Consider the following 16,033-nt stretch of genomic DNA (forward strand, 5'->3'; position numbering starts at 1 on the left):
TTACCTTCTGTTTTCTCATTTCTCCGTGCAAGCTGTTGCATTTCTCACCATGCTGAGTTTCATAGTGGCGCCGAATATTGTATTCCTTAAGCACCGAAACTTGCTGCATGCACACCAGGCACACAGGTTTCCCATTCACCTCCGTGAACATATAGGAAGAGGTCCATTTTTCCTGAAAAATCCGACACTCTGTGTCCACTTTTCTCTTTTTTGACAGTGACATTTCGCTGATGAGGGTGCCAGCGTCAACAGAAAAAGCGGGTAAAGGGATAGAACCAATCAGTGCTTCACTCTGCTGTTAGTTCCGCCGCAGCGCCCTAGCGGACAATATAGGAACTGCTGATTCGAAAGAAAATGAAGTTCATTCTTTTTTTTTAAATAATGCAGGTTTATCCCCCGGGCAAAGACTGAACCCTTTGGCGGGCCGTACGTTTGACACCTAATAATTAGACATTTATTTTATAGCGGTGACGTCACCCAGCCCCCCATTTTTCTCCAAATGGACCCAAAATGGTACCGTTCGTTTGTGGTTTGTGCTGCAAAAACGTTTGCTTGTGCTGCTACGGTTTTGCAGATATTACACATTTAATTTATAGGGATGACGTCACTCAGCCCCCATTTAACTCCAAATGGACCCAAAATGGTACCGATTGTGTCACAAAAAATTTAGTTTGCGCTCAGTAAATCATTCCATTTGTCATTTATTTAATATTAATTTATTTTCTAGAGATGTCAAATGCTTGCGCCATAGATCGTTAATCAACCATTTGTTTATCCCATTGCAATTTTTCATGATTAAAATCATGCATCTTCATTCACCCCCTGTAATGTATTTTATTCGAACAATTTTTCACTTGACATCCTGATAACTCCTCAATTCTTACACATGTATTATCCAACTAATTACCATGCAAAGTGACCTCTGCAGGCCGGTAAGACATATGGCAACAGGGTGGCGAAAAACAAAGACGTGCAACTTTTTCAAGCGACAAATGCACAACTATCTCCAAAGATTTAATAACAGTGAGTGACAGAAAGCGTTATTTTCTGGGAAGTGACCATCGACCAATGTAAGTAAAATGTGTCAAAAAATAACCGAGTTCATACAATATAGAATTAAAAACACAAAATTTCAGCTTCATATTCTTTTTGACAAGTGGAGGGAATTTATTCCGGAAAAGGCTGAATTCAAAGATAAGAACTGTTGAACCCAAAAAAGAGAATATACAATTTTGAAGCCTGCCACGTGGACCCACATCATAAATGAACAAATCTGGAAAACAGTAAAAATTCCTTGCACATTTGTTTTTAAAAGAGCCAAGGTCTATCCATTGGTCTCAAATAATTATATTGAAATCAGAGGATACTGCAAAGTGTCATGGCCTTCTCAACATTAAGTGTGGCGGAGGGCCAGAAATTAACAGCTCAATAATATTGAACTGTTTCATTAAGAACAGTGCCCTACACTCTGGTAGCTCAAAGCAGTTTCTATCTGGACAGTTGCGTGTGCAGGTAGCCAAGGAACTTTGTGAGGGCAGGATGGAACCACATGTATGGCGAGCATCACAGGCAAATAAACTGATGGACTTCGGAGACTCTGAGCCAAGCCACCTGCCAAATTTGGCCACCCTGCGCAAGGCAAAGCAAGAGAAAAATGATTTAGCATTAGGTGACAAAAATCCCATTTTCTCATTGCAGATGTTGAAATACAGTGCACCTCACAGTGACAGCATCAAATACATTGGACTTGACCAGTTTTTCTGTCACTATTGCAGTCAAACACAAATGCATGTGTACAATAGCTTAAAGAAATCTCACCTAATATTAAGTGTTGATGCAACTGGCTCAATAGTTAAAAACCTGATAATTTCTTTTTCTGGCTGTCATCGACTTCACATACATGTATTACTTGTTGCATTAATTAATGTTTTGGAACAGACATAGACTCACCAGGTATTTAGGTTGCGGTGAACCTTTTTCACGTCAGATGTAATTGAAAACAATTATTATATAGGCTTATTGATAATAAGAAAATAAATCAATGAGCACGATAAAAACATAATTACAGAAATATCCTCGTACTAAAAGCCATTTCCCGCAGTGAAAGTTTTCTGTAAGCTCAAAAGAAAAATAAAAGGCTAAGAACATATTTACCTCGGATTCATCCTGCATCAGGAGCATACCAGGAGCTTGAAATTCGCGACGAAATACGGTGACATCATCGCTCTAAATTAAATGTGTAATATCTGAAAAACGCCTCTACAGCATTGCGTGGACATCGGGGACGGTGCCTCTGGATTGGCAGACTGGGGTGGTGGTTCCCCTCTTTAAGAAGGGGGATCGGAGGGTGTGCTCCAATTACAGGGGAATCACAATCCTCAGCCTCCCTGGTAAGGTCTATTCAGGGGTGCTGGAGAGGAGGATCCGTCGGGAGGTCGAGCCTCGGATTCAGGAGGAGCAGTGTGGCTTTCGCCCTGATCGTGGAAGAGTGGAGCAGCTCTACACCCTCGGCAGGATCCTCGAGTGTGCATGGGAGTTCGCCCAACCAGTCCACATGTGTTTTGTGGACTTGGAGAATGCGTTTGACCGTGTCGCTCGGGAGGTTCTGTGGGGGATGCTTCGGGAGTACGGGGTGCCGAGCCAACTCATAAGGGCGGTTCGGTCCCTGTATCACCGATGCCAGAGTCTGGTCCGCATTTCCGACAGTAAGTCGGATTCGTTCCCAGTGAGGGTTGGACTTCGCCAAGGCTGCCCTTTGTCACCGATTCTGTTCATAATTTTTATGGACAGAATTTCTGGGCGCAGCCGAGGCGTTGAGGTTTGGGGACCTCAGCATCGCGTCACTGCTTTTTGCAGATGACGTGGTGCTGTTGGCTTCTTCAGGCCGTGATCTACAGCTCTCACTGGAGCGGTTCGCAGCAGAGTGTGAAGCGGTCGGGATGAGGGTCAGCACCTCCAAATCCGAGTCCATGGTCCTCGGTCGGAAAAGGGTGGAATGCCCTCTCCGGATCGGGGATGAGACCCTGCCCCAAGTGGAGGAGTTCAAGTATCTTGGGGTCTTGTTCACGAGTGAGGGCAGGATGGAGCGCGAGATCGACAGGCGGATCGGTGCAGCGTGGGCAGTAATGCGGACTCTGTACCGGTCCGTCATGGTGAAGAAAGAGCTGAGCCAAATGGCAAAGCTCTCGATTTACCGGTCGATCTTCGCTCCTACCCTCACCTACGGTCACGAGCTATGGGTGACCATAGATATGAGTGGATATGAGTACTTGATATCATTAACACTATCAGCGATGCTGGCGCCAGTCTTTACTTGGTATTGATCAAAAAATCTCAGGTTTCGCACAGCTCTTATGAGAACTCTTGAGGTTTTTATCTGAAGCTATTGAGTGGGCTGCTCTGAGAAGTGAAACATTCCTCCCTACTGTCAACTTTGTGTAAGTGATTCATAGAGGTTCATTTGGTTTGGGATTACCGAAGCATAGCACCCCTTTAAATGTGACCCCCTCTGAAAATATCAATTTTTATCATTAGAATTCGAAAGACGCTGAAGTGAAAATGATTGCGTCCATTCTTGTTGAGTCATGCTGACATTGACAGTTCAAAGTTGAAAGACAAATGAACTAGTTGTTACAGTGTTACACGTTTAATTTAAGACGGATGAGGGTTTTTTTTTGTTTGCTTGCTGCTTGATACTATCAACGTTCCCCCTCCCATGTTCTTTGCACAACAAAAGACCAGGAGCCATGAATATAATTATGACATTTGAGCTTTATGTATTTTGTGCTCAATTAATATAGTTTTTTTATCCTTAAAACCCAAGCCCACAGGCGTCAAACTCAAGGCCCAGCGGCCAGATACGGCCCGCCACATAATTTTATGTGGCCCACGAAGACAAATTGTGCATCAAATTCGTGTCACGACTAGAGTTGCAAATTGTCTTCACTTTTAATAATATAAGCCTTATTTTTTTATATTTGACCAGTTTTTACTCGTCTGATTTGAAAATGAGTTATTTGTCAGTTTGCTTTGTAGCTTTTACTGTATATAATATGAGGTGCTCATACATTTATTTGGTTTGATAATGGCCCTCTGAAAGAAGCTATGACTACAATTCGGCCCACAAAAAAAAATAGTTTGACACCCCTGCGGTATATCATCGAGGCTCAATCTGTTGGGAAATATGTTATATACCGTAATTTTCAGACTATAAATCACGTTTTTTTTCATAGTTTGGGTGGGTGGGTGACTTATACTCAGGAGCGACATATATTTGGGGTCAAGCGGTATAGAAAATGGATGGATGTTTTATTCAGTAACTACTGTTATCCCCCGGATGTTGTGAGTGAACACTGGCGCGAATTACAGCCGCTGCTCTCCGGACATTTGTGTGTTGCTTTACGCCTGGCCGCTGTTTTGCCGGCCCTGATGAGCGTTTTCCTGCCCCTGCACCAAGCTTCCAACAACCTTGCTGTGAGTTTCATGCTCTGGTGGACTATCCTGTCCGCCATGATCTATCCAGCATCATTCATGTTCCAGTACACGAAGACGGAGGTTCTCCAACTGCGGCGCTGCCAGTATGCTCCCCCACCTGTGCTGCAGTGTTTCCCGAACATTGCTCGACTTCACCATCGCAGATATATTCATTGTGGCTCTGGACGCAACTACTACATCGACGACTCTACTTCCATAAACACCATCTGATCCTCCACTCGCCGCCATCCACCGAAAAACACAAAAAGGAAGGTCAATTATGGCGTATTAGCTAGCCTAGCTAGGTCAGCAAATTTTTTAAATTCCAATCTGTGACGTCAAAATGGGACTACTCAACATCCGTTCCCTCACGAGCAAGGGTCAACTGCTACAGGACCTTCTCCTCGACTACAAGTATGACCTTTTGTGTTTAACAGACAACTTGGCAACATCCTGATGACTTTTCTCAATTAAATGAAGCTGTTTTAGTGCCGGAGTCCAGTTCCTTCGAATCTGTGGCTTTAAAGCTGAATGGTCCCACACCATTTATTTTAGTTAATATCTACCGTCCACCCAAACCAAATAAGAATTTTTTTTAATGATTTCACCACATTTCTCACCCACATCTGCTTACTCTCACCCAACATCATTCTGCTGGGTGATTTAAATATTCACATGGACAACACCAACAGCACTCCTACTACGGATTTTATTTTTTGCCTGGACAGTTTTGGACTTAAGCAGCACATCGACTTTCCCACCCACACTAAAGGCCATGTTTTAGATCTGGTCTGCTGCTCTGGTGTCACTCCTTTTAACTGCTCTGCTGTTGATCTGGGAACAGGCTTCTCTGATCACTTGTTTCTTTTAATCTTAAGCTCACATTGTCCAAAATCAAACTGCCCCGTGTTATATCCTTCCGTGACATCAAAAACATAAATTTAGCAGATTTCACAACAGCCATTGAATGTCTACCCACGACCACCCTCCCATACACCCCGGATCAACTGGATTTTAATTATAACAATGGACTCCAAACTTTGCTGAACTTATTTGCCCCCCTCAAAACCCGGACTGTTTTCTTTACCCACTCTGCTCCCTGGTTCTCTCATCATTTGCGCCAACTGAAAGCTAAAGGACGACAGCTGGAGCGTCTTTCTAGGAAAACTGGTGTCATTATCCACAAACAGTTATTTCACACGCACATTTTCCAAAATAAGGATGCAATTTCCTCCGCCAGATCACAATATTTTGCGGAGAAAATTACAGCCGGTGCGGGGAACACCAGAGCTCTGTTCGGCATGATTCAACCCGCCCCCGTGACTCCCTCCCCGCACATTTTTACTCTTCCGACTACTGTAACACCCTGAATCCTTTTTTGGCAATAAAATAGCCTCCATCCACCAGCAACGGATCCCTCACTCGTCTAGCCATCCATTTCCTTTCTTTCCCCATCCAAACCCCCCCTCTCTTTCCTGCTTCCAACTTCCCTCTGCTTCTGACCTTTCTAATTTCATACGGAATTCAAAGCCATCTACATGTATTCTTGACCCCATGCCTTCCTCCTTGGTCATAGCCTCTCTCCCTTCTCTGCTGCCCCTGATCACTGCCATCATTCATTCTTCCCTCACCTCTGGCTCTGTCCCTTTACCTTTCAAATCTGCCGCTGTTACACCAACCCTTAAGAAACGCGGCTCAGACCCAAACACCCTCAGTAACCTTCGCCTCATCTCTAACCTGCCGTTTCTCTCCAAAATACTCGAAAAGGTTGTCGCATCACAAATCCACACTCACCTCTCTAGTAATTTATATGAACAGTTCCAATCCGGTTTCCGTCCCCGTCACAGTACAGAGACAGCCCTTATTAAAATTGCAAACGATCTTCGTCTTGCAGTGGACTCTGGTCTTTTATCCATTCTCATTCTCCTTGACTTAAGCGCAGCCTTCGACACCATCTCTCACTCTATCCTCCTTGACTGGCTAGCTTCTATCGGACTGTCAGACACAACCCTGCAGTGGTTCCATTCATATCTCTCCGGCCGCTCGCAATTTGTTCAGTTAAAATCATTTACTTCACATCCCTCCCCCCTGTCCTCTGGTGTTCCCCAGGGCTTTGTCCTTGGTCCAATTTTATTGACCATTTACCTCCTTCCGCTTGGTTCGATTTTCCGAAAACACAACATCAACCTTCATTGCTACGCGGACGACACCCAGCTCTACGTCTCTTCCAATCCCCCCTACACTTTCCCACCCTCCTTCCTCACTGCATGCCTTCAAGAAATTAAATCCTGGTTCACCTCAAACTCAACTGTGACAAATCTGAGGTAGTCCTCATTGGTTCCAAATCGTCCCTCAACAAACAACCCCGTCTTATGCTCACCATAGACAACTTCTTGGTTTCCCCCTCCCCTCAGGCTAAGAGTCTGGGTGTCATCCTTGACAGCACCCTATCATTTTGCACCCACATCAATAACGTCATCCGTTCGTCCTACTTCCACATCCGTAACATCAACAGCCTCCGTCCATCGGTCACTCCGAACAGCACTGCTAACCTGGTCCACTCCCTCGTTACCTCCCGTCTGGATTATTGCAACTCCATCCTTGTTGGCCTCCCTTAAAAACTCCTCCATAAACTGGTTCAACTCCAATTGGTTCAAAATGCTGCTGCCCGCATCATCGCCAGAACGCCTGTCCATCATCACATCACTCCTGTTCTGCTCCAACTTCACTGGCTTCCTATAAAACACCGCATTAACTATAAAATCCTCCTCTACACATTTCAGGCCATCCATAACCTCGCCCCGTCATACCTGACTGACCTCCTCCACATTAACATTCCCACCCGGTCTCTTAGGTCTGCATCTTCTATTACCCTCACCGTCCCCCCATTCCGTCTGTCCACTATGGGAGCTAGAGCCTTCACCTGCTCTGCCCCTCGTCTCTGGAACTCTATCCCCCCTGACATTCAAAACATCGACTCCATTCTACAGTTTGCATCCCACCTAAAAACCCACCTTTTTAAGCAAGCATATACTTGAACCCCCCCATTATGCTGCAAATGTTTCCTTACTTTTATACTGTTTTTATATTTGATTGTGTATGTTATTTTATCTTTGAACGGCGTCCTTGAGTGCCTTGAAAGGCGCCTTACAAATAAACTGTATGATTATTACTATTATTATTATTATTATTATTATTATTATATGTGAATTTTTGTTTTAATTTTTGAAATTCAAAAATTTGGGATGTGGTAAAACCGCGGTAAACGAACCGCGATGTAGCAAGGGATTGCTGTAATTTAGGTTTGAAAAACGTATTATTTATGTTATAGTTATTTGATATATTTTATTTCTTGTAGCAACTTGTATATGTTTTTATCGTTACAGTTCAGTAGTTGTTGGCTCGTTGAACTCTTGTTTTGTTAAATAAAGAGTCGTTTACCAAACCCACGTCCTTCCTGGTACTTTGTTAACGCTACAATATAGTAAGATACTAGATCGGTGCGGCGCACGCGCGGCGTTGTTGACATAAAGGACGAGAAATTTGGTCGATCGATTTAATGATTTGGAGTGACACAGATGGTTTAATAATATTGTTGTTATATAAACCCACGTTTTTCCTGGTACTTTGTTAACGCTACAATATAGTTACTGTAATTTTTGTACTATAAGTCGCTCCAGAGTATAAGTCGCACCAGCCATAAAATGCACAGTAAAGTGAAAGAAAACATATATAAGTCGCACCGGAGTATAAGTCGCACTTCGGGGCAAATTTATTTGCAAACTCCACACAGGTAGGGCCAGAGGTGGAATCGAACCCGCACCCTCCTAACTGTGAGGCGGACGTGCTACCCAGTGCGCAACCGAACCACCCTTATTTGTCAAATTATTTATTTAGGTTATTTGCTTATTACTTATTCATCGCTCAACTATTCGGTTTTACTCTGTGCTATTTGCTTGTATGTATTGTGTCATGTGTCTAGTTACCGTGGGATGGTGGGAAACGTAATTTCGATCTCTTTGTGTGTCTTAACGTGAAGAAATTGACAATAAAGCAGACTTTGACTTTGATAAAGTATGAACGTTTACATTCTAGAGTACAGACACACAAAGAGATTCTATATACTATATAGAGTACTACATTCAGAACTATAGCTCTGGCTTTGGCCGTGTTCGTCATAATAGAATGTATTTCGTGCAGGATCATCAAAGAGAAAAAAATCAAACAGGGTAGGCATCAAATTACGCAAGTTGGTCATGGTCATCTTGTTCACGCTGGACCAACACGACATTCTGGACAGCAAATGCTGATGACAACATGATCACCATGTGGCGAATACAAGGCATGATGCCTGATGTAAAAACACAGAGAAATAGTAATATGGCAATTAAAAAAACTAACTTTCAAGACAGGTTGCTTCCAATCACCGTCAAACAACCACCAAAAGGGATGGATAATTTTATCAGGAGATTCATCCTGGGACATAGCCCTATGGAGGTTTCGAAGACCTTGTAGAGCAGGGGTCAGCAAATACTTTTGGACGCGGGCCAAAGAAAATTCAGCCAATGGCATCGCGGGCCATTGCTTTTTTGGGGGGTGTCCCCTACTATTTAAATTATTAATTAGTATATTAAAATAAACATCAACTTACTTTTAAAATGGATATAATTTAATTCCATTTGAACAGATCTTGTTATGTTGTTAATTTAACAAAATATAGACTACTTTTTACCTTTCCCACTGAAAGAGGGAGACAGGACACTTTGTTGTTGTTTTTTTTTGCATAAGATTGCGCGCACTTGTGTGTCAATACCGTTCCGATCTGTGCGTCATGGATAATTGAAACAGGATTTTCCACCTGTTGTTGTCACGAAGGACTATCATACCTCAATAAATGTTTAGAATTTGATGGGATTGTTGTATGGCATATAACAACCCCATCAAATGTATGCCCTTATTTGCTTTTAAAAAAATATGGCGTTGAAAAAAAATATTTTTTTTATTTTTTTTAATACATCATATTAACGTCATCTCGCGGGCCAGACAGAATAGATGGCGGGCCAAAATTGGCCTGCGGGCCCCTATTTGCCGACCAGAGTTGTAGAGCATACTCGATGTGTCATTTTCACCTGGGATGGAGGAACAACAGGAAGTACCAATTATCTCACAGACGCCTCCTCTCTCTGCAGTCAGGAGGTCTAAATCCATTCGGGACTGTTGTGCCATTAGTCTCAGAGCTTGCAGCTCCGTCTGGTAACCTGTAAGGGCTTGTAGAGTAAAATTGGCAAAGGTCTTCAACCTGTAGTCCATAGTTTCTATTCGGAGAATATTCTTAGCAACACCCACCCATGGGAAAAGACTGAGTGCCACCTTTGTCCAGTGTTCCAATTGTCCTGGAAGGACTGCGTAGCCTCAGCGACCACAGAGCCATTATCTCCCTTCGATGGTAAGAGTGGGGATTTTCGCCTCCTGCTAGGATTTGTCTGATGGCTACTGTGGTATTCATCGAGGTCTCGTTGGTAGGTTCAAGGATTGCAGTGGAGATGCAGCGTCTTGTATTTCCCACCTTTATTCCATCAACACGTCTTCGTCGGAAACACAGGCGATGTGAGATGGTTTTACTCACTTCTAGAGCCACTGGTGCGGGTGTGACAACAGAACTCTTTGACACTATCGTGAATGCCCTAGAGATGTTGTAACAGGGATGGGCGGCCAGTTGTGCCTCAGTAATTCCTGACTGTTTCAGTTCTTTGAGGGGATTAAAGCCAGAAGCCCTTAATATTGCGAAACACCATCCATTTTTTTTCCGGCATGGGTCGGGCATATAGAACGGGCTGTTGACTAGATCGTGGCATTGTGGAACATACATAACATTCAGTTTGATTGTATGTTTTGGCCAACATTGCATACGCATGACGCATACTGGTACAACATGTTGTCTGCATGTGGTATATCTGGGTTTAGTTTTATATACTTTGTCAACAGTTCGGCCGTCATTCTCTTGATTCGAGCGGAAGTTCCACTTTCCCCTTTGGGATCCTGGACATTCCATGTCAATGGCAAGCATGATACAGCCACAGCACAGACAAGCACTCCTCTGAGTGCCATTTTCTGTTCAGCTCCGCAAAGCCAACTGAACCCTTAGGGAGCAAAATGGCCAGGGTTCTGGATTCTTCACCGGTTTGAGACTGATGCCAAACTAAAATTGACACACCCTTTGTAGCCAGACTTCACCCTGATCAGGGCCTAGAGCAGGGGTGTCAAACTCAAATTCACAGTGGGACAAAATTTTAAATTGAACAAAGCCGCGGGCCAAGGTTGAACAAATGAACCTTTTAATATGGAATCAAACAAGTTTTGATTTTACAATGAATATTGAACAATCAAGGCTTATATAACTTAAAAGTGCAGGCGTGCAAAATCAAGTTGATAATAACACTAACAATAATAGTAATAATAATAATAGTAATAATAATAATAATAATAATTAAACATATCAATGCATATTAAAAAAAATGTAAATAAAAATTGAATGCCTCCTTTCTGTTTGCAGCCTTCTGAGGTAAATGTCAAAATTAGCTTCTACACAGGCTAATAAATTTGAAAATAAAATAACATAACTATGAATAAATCAACCATTCAGGCCTTGGAGTAGCAAGAAAAACTGCATCGAAAATGTATTTACTGCTCATTTTGCGACACACTGATCTACTCTGATGCAGCCAAGCCAGATACCTGGCATCTTTTCTTGGATGACAGTTCATCAATGTCGGGACTTAGGGTTTGAGCTGAGCAAACCGTCAAAGGTGTTCGTCAGTCAGACGTCTCCAGTGAGAAGTTTTCGTCATCTTCATTGAGGAAAAAAGGAGAGTAATTGAGCAACTTCAGTGTGAAGCTGAGGCATCGTGTCAGGGATGAACTGTGGAAACTGAGCGGCCCCAACAGCATCAAACTTTGACTTCAGCATTTCATCACACTGGAGTTCAATCAGCTCCATTTGGAGGTTGGTTGGTGCTTTTTCCACATCAACTGCAAAGGGATTACTAAGCAGTTCAAATCTAAGTTTCTGGACATCAAAATCGCCAAACCGCCGGCTAAACTCAGTGCCGAGCGCACTGAATTTTTCAGCAAACTGAATGTTGCATATCATGTAAGATCTGTGTATTTATCAGTTCCTCTTTTTCTGAAGGCAATCTCAGAAACAGGTCTGAGGTTCCGTACCTGCCCAGAGCAGCTTCCTTTGGTGTCCTATCTGCTAAGGCATTGCCCAGTGACACCGAGTCTTTCCTCCGTGTGTGTGCCTCACATTTGCAAATTGCAAGGTTCGTGGGCAACATTACTGCCTGGAGGAGCTGGATTAGAAATTGTGCATGTGTTATTTGCTTTCCTGTTGAAGTTATCATTCCACGCCTTTCCCATTGTTTTGCAAAGTAAAAAACTGTTGAAAATGCATACTGGCTGTCTGTGTATACAGTTAGGTCTTGTTCATCTGCTAGAGTTGGTCAGTGCAATGATTTCAGCTGCTTGGGCTGAGAAATGTGAAGGAAGAGTTACTGCCTCTATTACTGTATCTGGGTTTGCCACTACAGCATAACCCGTCTGCGTTTTGCCCTGGGGTGTTTTTGAGCAAGACTTATCTACAAACCACGTTCCACCTGTGGTGAGTGGTATGTCTGATAAATCTGCTCTGGGAAGCTGCAGTTGTTCAGTTTCCTCTACACCAGGGGTGTCCAAACTTTTTGCAAGGAGGGCCAGATTTGATAAAGTGAAGGGGCCCGGGGGCCAGTAGTTTTTTCGGACATTTTTTTAACTACAATTTCATCCAAATAAACACTGTTATAAAACAAATTTCATTCTCCCAATTGTCTTTATTTCTTTAAATGACAAAATAACCAAATATAAGCCACTCAGGCAGATGTGAACAACTCTAAAAACACAAATTCTGCCTTTCATTCATATCTGAAGAGTCCGATAACATTGAACAAACTGTATGAAATACCTTAAATTTACATGAGTTTTAAATTATTTTCGCCTCATGAACATTTTAAACAGTTATAAGTAATACATAAAATACGATAACATTGAACAAACTGTATGAACTGTATGTATGAGTTCAAAATTATTTTCGCCTCATGAACATTTCACACAGGGTTCACGCAGCCGGTTCGCGCGTACCCTTTTTACAACGGGTTTATTTCTGCATTTGACTTGCGCATGTTCCGCATAGCAGGACAGCTGGAGTCATGTTCTCGCTGTGAAATCACGCCGGGTCGCACGAGATTACATTTCTGCGGCATAAATATAAAATAGCTTTGGTACGTGTGTATTAAAGCGCTGGTCAACAATGTCGGCGGGCAACATACTAAAGATTTTATCACAGAGGCTGCGGGCCTGATGAAATTTGACCACGGGCCGCAATTGGCCCGCGGGCCGGACTTTGGACATGCCTGCTCTACACAGTTATGAGGTATCCCATCATTTGGTGTAGGGAGTAGAGTAGCTGGATTTGACACAGTGCAGCATTTAATGGTTATGTGTGGCTGTGACAGTAAAAGAGCTGTATAAGACAAGTGTCTGGCTGGACACAGCATGTTCATTTTACTTTGAAGCAACAACACATCAACAGCATGCGGTACAAACAGGTCTGTGGGATGGAACAAGATAGCATCTGCTGACGCTTCTACTGCCATCACAGCAGCACAGATAGCTTGCACACATGGTGGCAAAGCTCTAGCTACAGGGTCAAGTCTTTTGGAATAAAAGGCTATTGGTAGCCATTTCATGCCATGTTGTTGAGTCAGTACTGATGTCATAAACCCATCTTTACAGTCCACTGTTTGCATAAACCTTTTGCTGTAGTCAGGTAGGATCACATTTGTCGTTTGAGCTAATGCCATTTTTAATTTTGTGAATGGTTCTTCTGCCTATGGTGTCCACGTGATTTTATCTTTGAGTGCTAATGGCTGTCTATGAGCTACTTCTATTAGCGGTTGAGCCATTTCCGCATTGAGTGGGACCCACGCTCTGCAGTAATTACACAGACCTAAGAAAGACATAAGTTGTTTATTGTCAGCATGGAAGATGGCGCCCGTGATGGCAAGCAGTCTGCCTCGCTCCTTTGCTGTTAAGTCTTTTTTCCCTGCTCCTGCTGCTTTCTGCCTTCCGATTTGCTTCTGCTATGCTGATATACGATCGCCAAACCCTCCTCGACCTTAGGCCTTGGTTTGAATCCCCACTGCTACCTTATCCCCCATTTTTCGATCACCAAACACCGGTGCTGGCGGACATTCCTGAACACCTGCGCCAACTGTCGACTCTCTCTCCCAGGAGGGATTGCGACCTAAAGTCCCGTTCCAACGGACCCTGCAGCACCAAACACCAGCTGTCATGCCCTCTCCCCCAGAGAAAGCGCTCTAGAAGACGAGGGAAACGTGCTGGTGTGATTGTCCACCTCAAACCTCACCCGAGAGTCTCCTCGGCTGAGTTCTGCCGTGGATTTTCTCCTCCTGTCCAGCTTGTGTGCAGCCGATGGATCCAGCCCGTTATTCCGGTGCCAGCCCCGCTGATTACTCCGGCGATCGGCCCTGCTACCTTGGTGCAGCTTGGATCTGGAGCATCATGGAGAGAACTTGAACATTTTAATGCTCAGTCTCTGTCAAATAAATCAAGCTTGGTCCACGATCACATTCTTGATAAAGACATTGGCCTGATGTGGCTCACTGAGACCTGGCACCAACCTCAGGTTTTTTCATCATTAAACGAAGCCTGTCCCCCTGGTTACAGTTACCTGCAGAGAGCTCGCTGCATTGGCCGAGGTGGCGGCCTGGCAGTGATCTCCCGCAAAACTCTCAAGCTGTCTCCTCTGTCTCGACCTGAAGCGTCCTCTTTTGAATATCTGGCCTTCAAATCAAAACCTCCATCCAAGATCAACGCTGTTCTTATTTACCGGCCGCCCAAACCACACCCATCGTTCATCCCTGAGTTTCATGACCTTCTCACCTCCCTCTGCTCCCTATCTTCTGATAATATAATACTGGGTGATATGAACATTCATATTGATAATCCCTCCTCCCCCCTGGCCGCTGATTTCCTTCATGTGTTGGACTGTCTCAACCTCACACAGCATGTTGATGCTTCCACACACGCCAGGGGACGCACTTTAGACCTGGTCATCTCAGATTCTTCCTCCATCAATAATCTGGCAGTATATGACCTGGGTGTCTCCGACCACAGTGTTATTTCCATGGACATTTCCTTCCCATGCCCCCCCCAGCCTAAACGCAATATTCATTTTCGCAAACTTAAAAACATTAACCCTGCCATTTTGCTCTCTGACCTTCAAATGCTGGCCTCGGTTAAGCTTCTTTCAGCTACCGAATTGGTTGAACACTACAACCATTCCCTTCGCTGACTCCTGGATGTACATGCCCCTCTCAAGACAAGGACTGTGTCTTTCGCCCGCACTGCCCCCTGGTTCACTGATAAGCTGCGCAGAATGAAAACTGCAGGCTGCGCCACTGAAAGACGTGCAAATTCATCTGGCTCTCTCTCAGAGATAAGGTGAGAAGCTCGGTCATCCGGGAGAGACTCTGAGTAGAGCCGCTGCTCCTCCACGTTGAGAGGAGCCAGATGAGGTGGCTCGGGCATCTCATCAGGATCATGGGATAGTTGCCCATTATTGGGTCGTCACCTTCTCATCTATTCGTCATGTGTTAGTTCAGTAATTTTATCTGGGACAGCCTGCGGCTGGACTGTCACTCGTCCTGTCTTTTGTCTAGTGTGCTGAGAAACTAGAGAATAAGGTGAGGGCACACTAGCTTCAGCTCTAGCTGCGGCTTGTAATTCTCTAGTGGGATACAGACTGGAGTGCTCAGGTTGTGCTTGAACTGCTTCTTCATTCATTCCGTCAAGTCTATGTGGTGCCGCGTCATTTTGTCTCTGTCTAAGTCGTCCTTGTCCTTCATTGTCCTCTGGTCTGAAAAAACAAATTGTGCCAAATTTGCTGTGCTTTCCGGCCTCTCTAGCTTTTAGTCCAGCTATGCGTCGGCTTTCAGCCTCTTAACCATAATTTTGCACATCGCAATTCTTTTTCCTCATTTTCTTTTTTCTTTCCTTTTTTCATAATCACACTAGCCTCAAGTTTGGCAACCAACTTCTTCCATCGGTCTACTTTAAGGTGACCAGTCACTCCATACTTTTTATTCCACTTGATCAACAATTCAACACTGTCTAGAAACTTATTTAACCAATACTTCTCATCTCCTGACACATTATCAGGGACACTATGTTTGCCACACATTTTAATCAATTTAGTCCAACTGTCAAATCTTAGGGATTTCTAAAGCTGGAATGTTTGCCACTTCCTATGGTAATTCCTGTTTCCTGGTGAGGAATTCTTGCCTCCGCTTCCACAGAAATGTGTTATTTCTTCCCCTTATGTCACATGCAATACAATATCAAGTGATACGTGTTACCATTCACACACATTCAAACTCCCTGGAATTTGCTTAACACAACAAGGTGTATTAACTTCTACAAGTTACATCTGTAGAAGGAATTC

At 43.8% G+C, this 16,033-nt stretch overlaps 1 protein-coding gene and 1 pseudogene across 3 annotated transcripts in view; both read right to left on the reverse strand.

Moving 5' to 3' along the window:
- Window positions 1-672: 672 nt before the first annotated feature.
- Window positions 673-16,033, reverse strand: part of LOC147056172 (class I histocompatibility antigen, F10 alpha chain-like) — a 33,449-nt gene continuing 18,088 nt past the window's right edge. The window contains exon 5 of one of the 3 annotated variants that reach the window (XM_085914731.1): window positions 673-1,629. In XM_085914731.1, the coding sequence (XP_085770857.1) occupies window positions 1,448-1,629 (182 nt within the window). In that variant the 3' untranslated portion in view covers window positions 673-1,447. Of the gene's footprint in view, window positions 1,630-10,657; window positions 11,322-16,033 lie in introns of those variants that run through there. The other 2 variants (XM_085914732.1, XM_085914734.1) reach the window with 2 other exon arrangements.
- Window positions 3,034-10,581, reverse strand: LOC147056173 (uncharacterized; annotated as a pseudogene).

Source organism: Syngnathus leptorhynchus, chromosome 6 (genome assembly GCF_054491065.1).
Source record: "Syngnathus leptorhynchus isolate UIUO chromosome 6, UIUO_Slep, whole genome shotgun sequence".
Classification (NCBI taxonomy): domain Eukaryota; kingdom Metazoa; phylum Chordata; class Actinopteri; order Syngnathiformes; family Syngnathidae; genus Syngnathus; species Syngnathus leptorhynchus.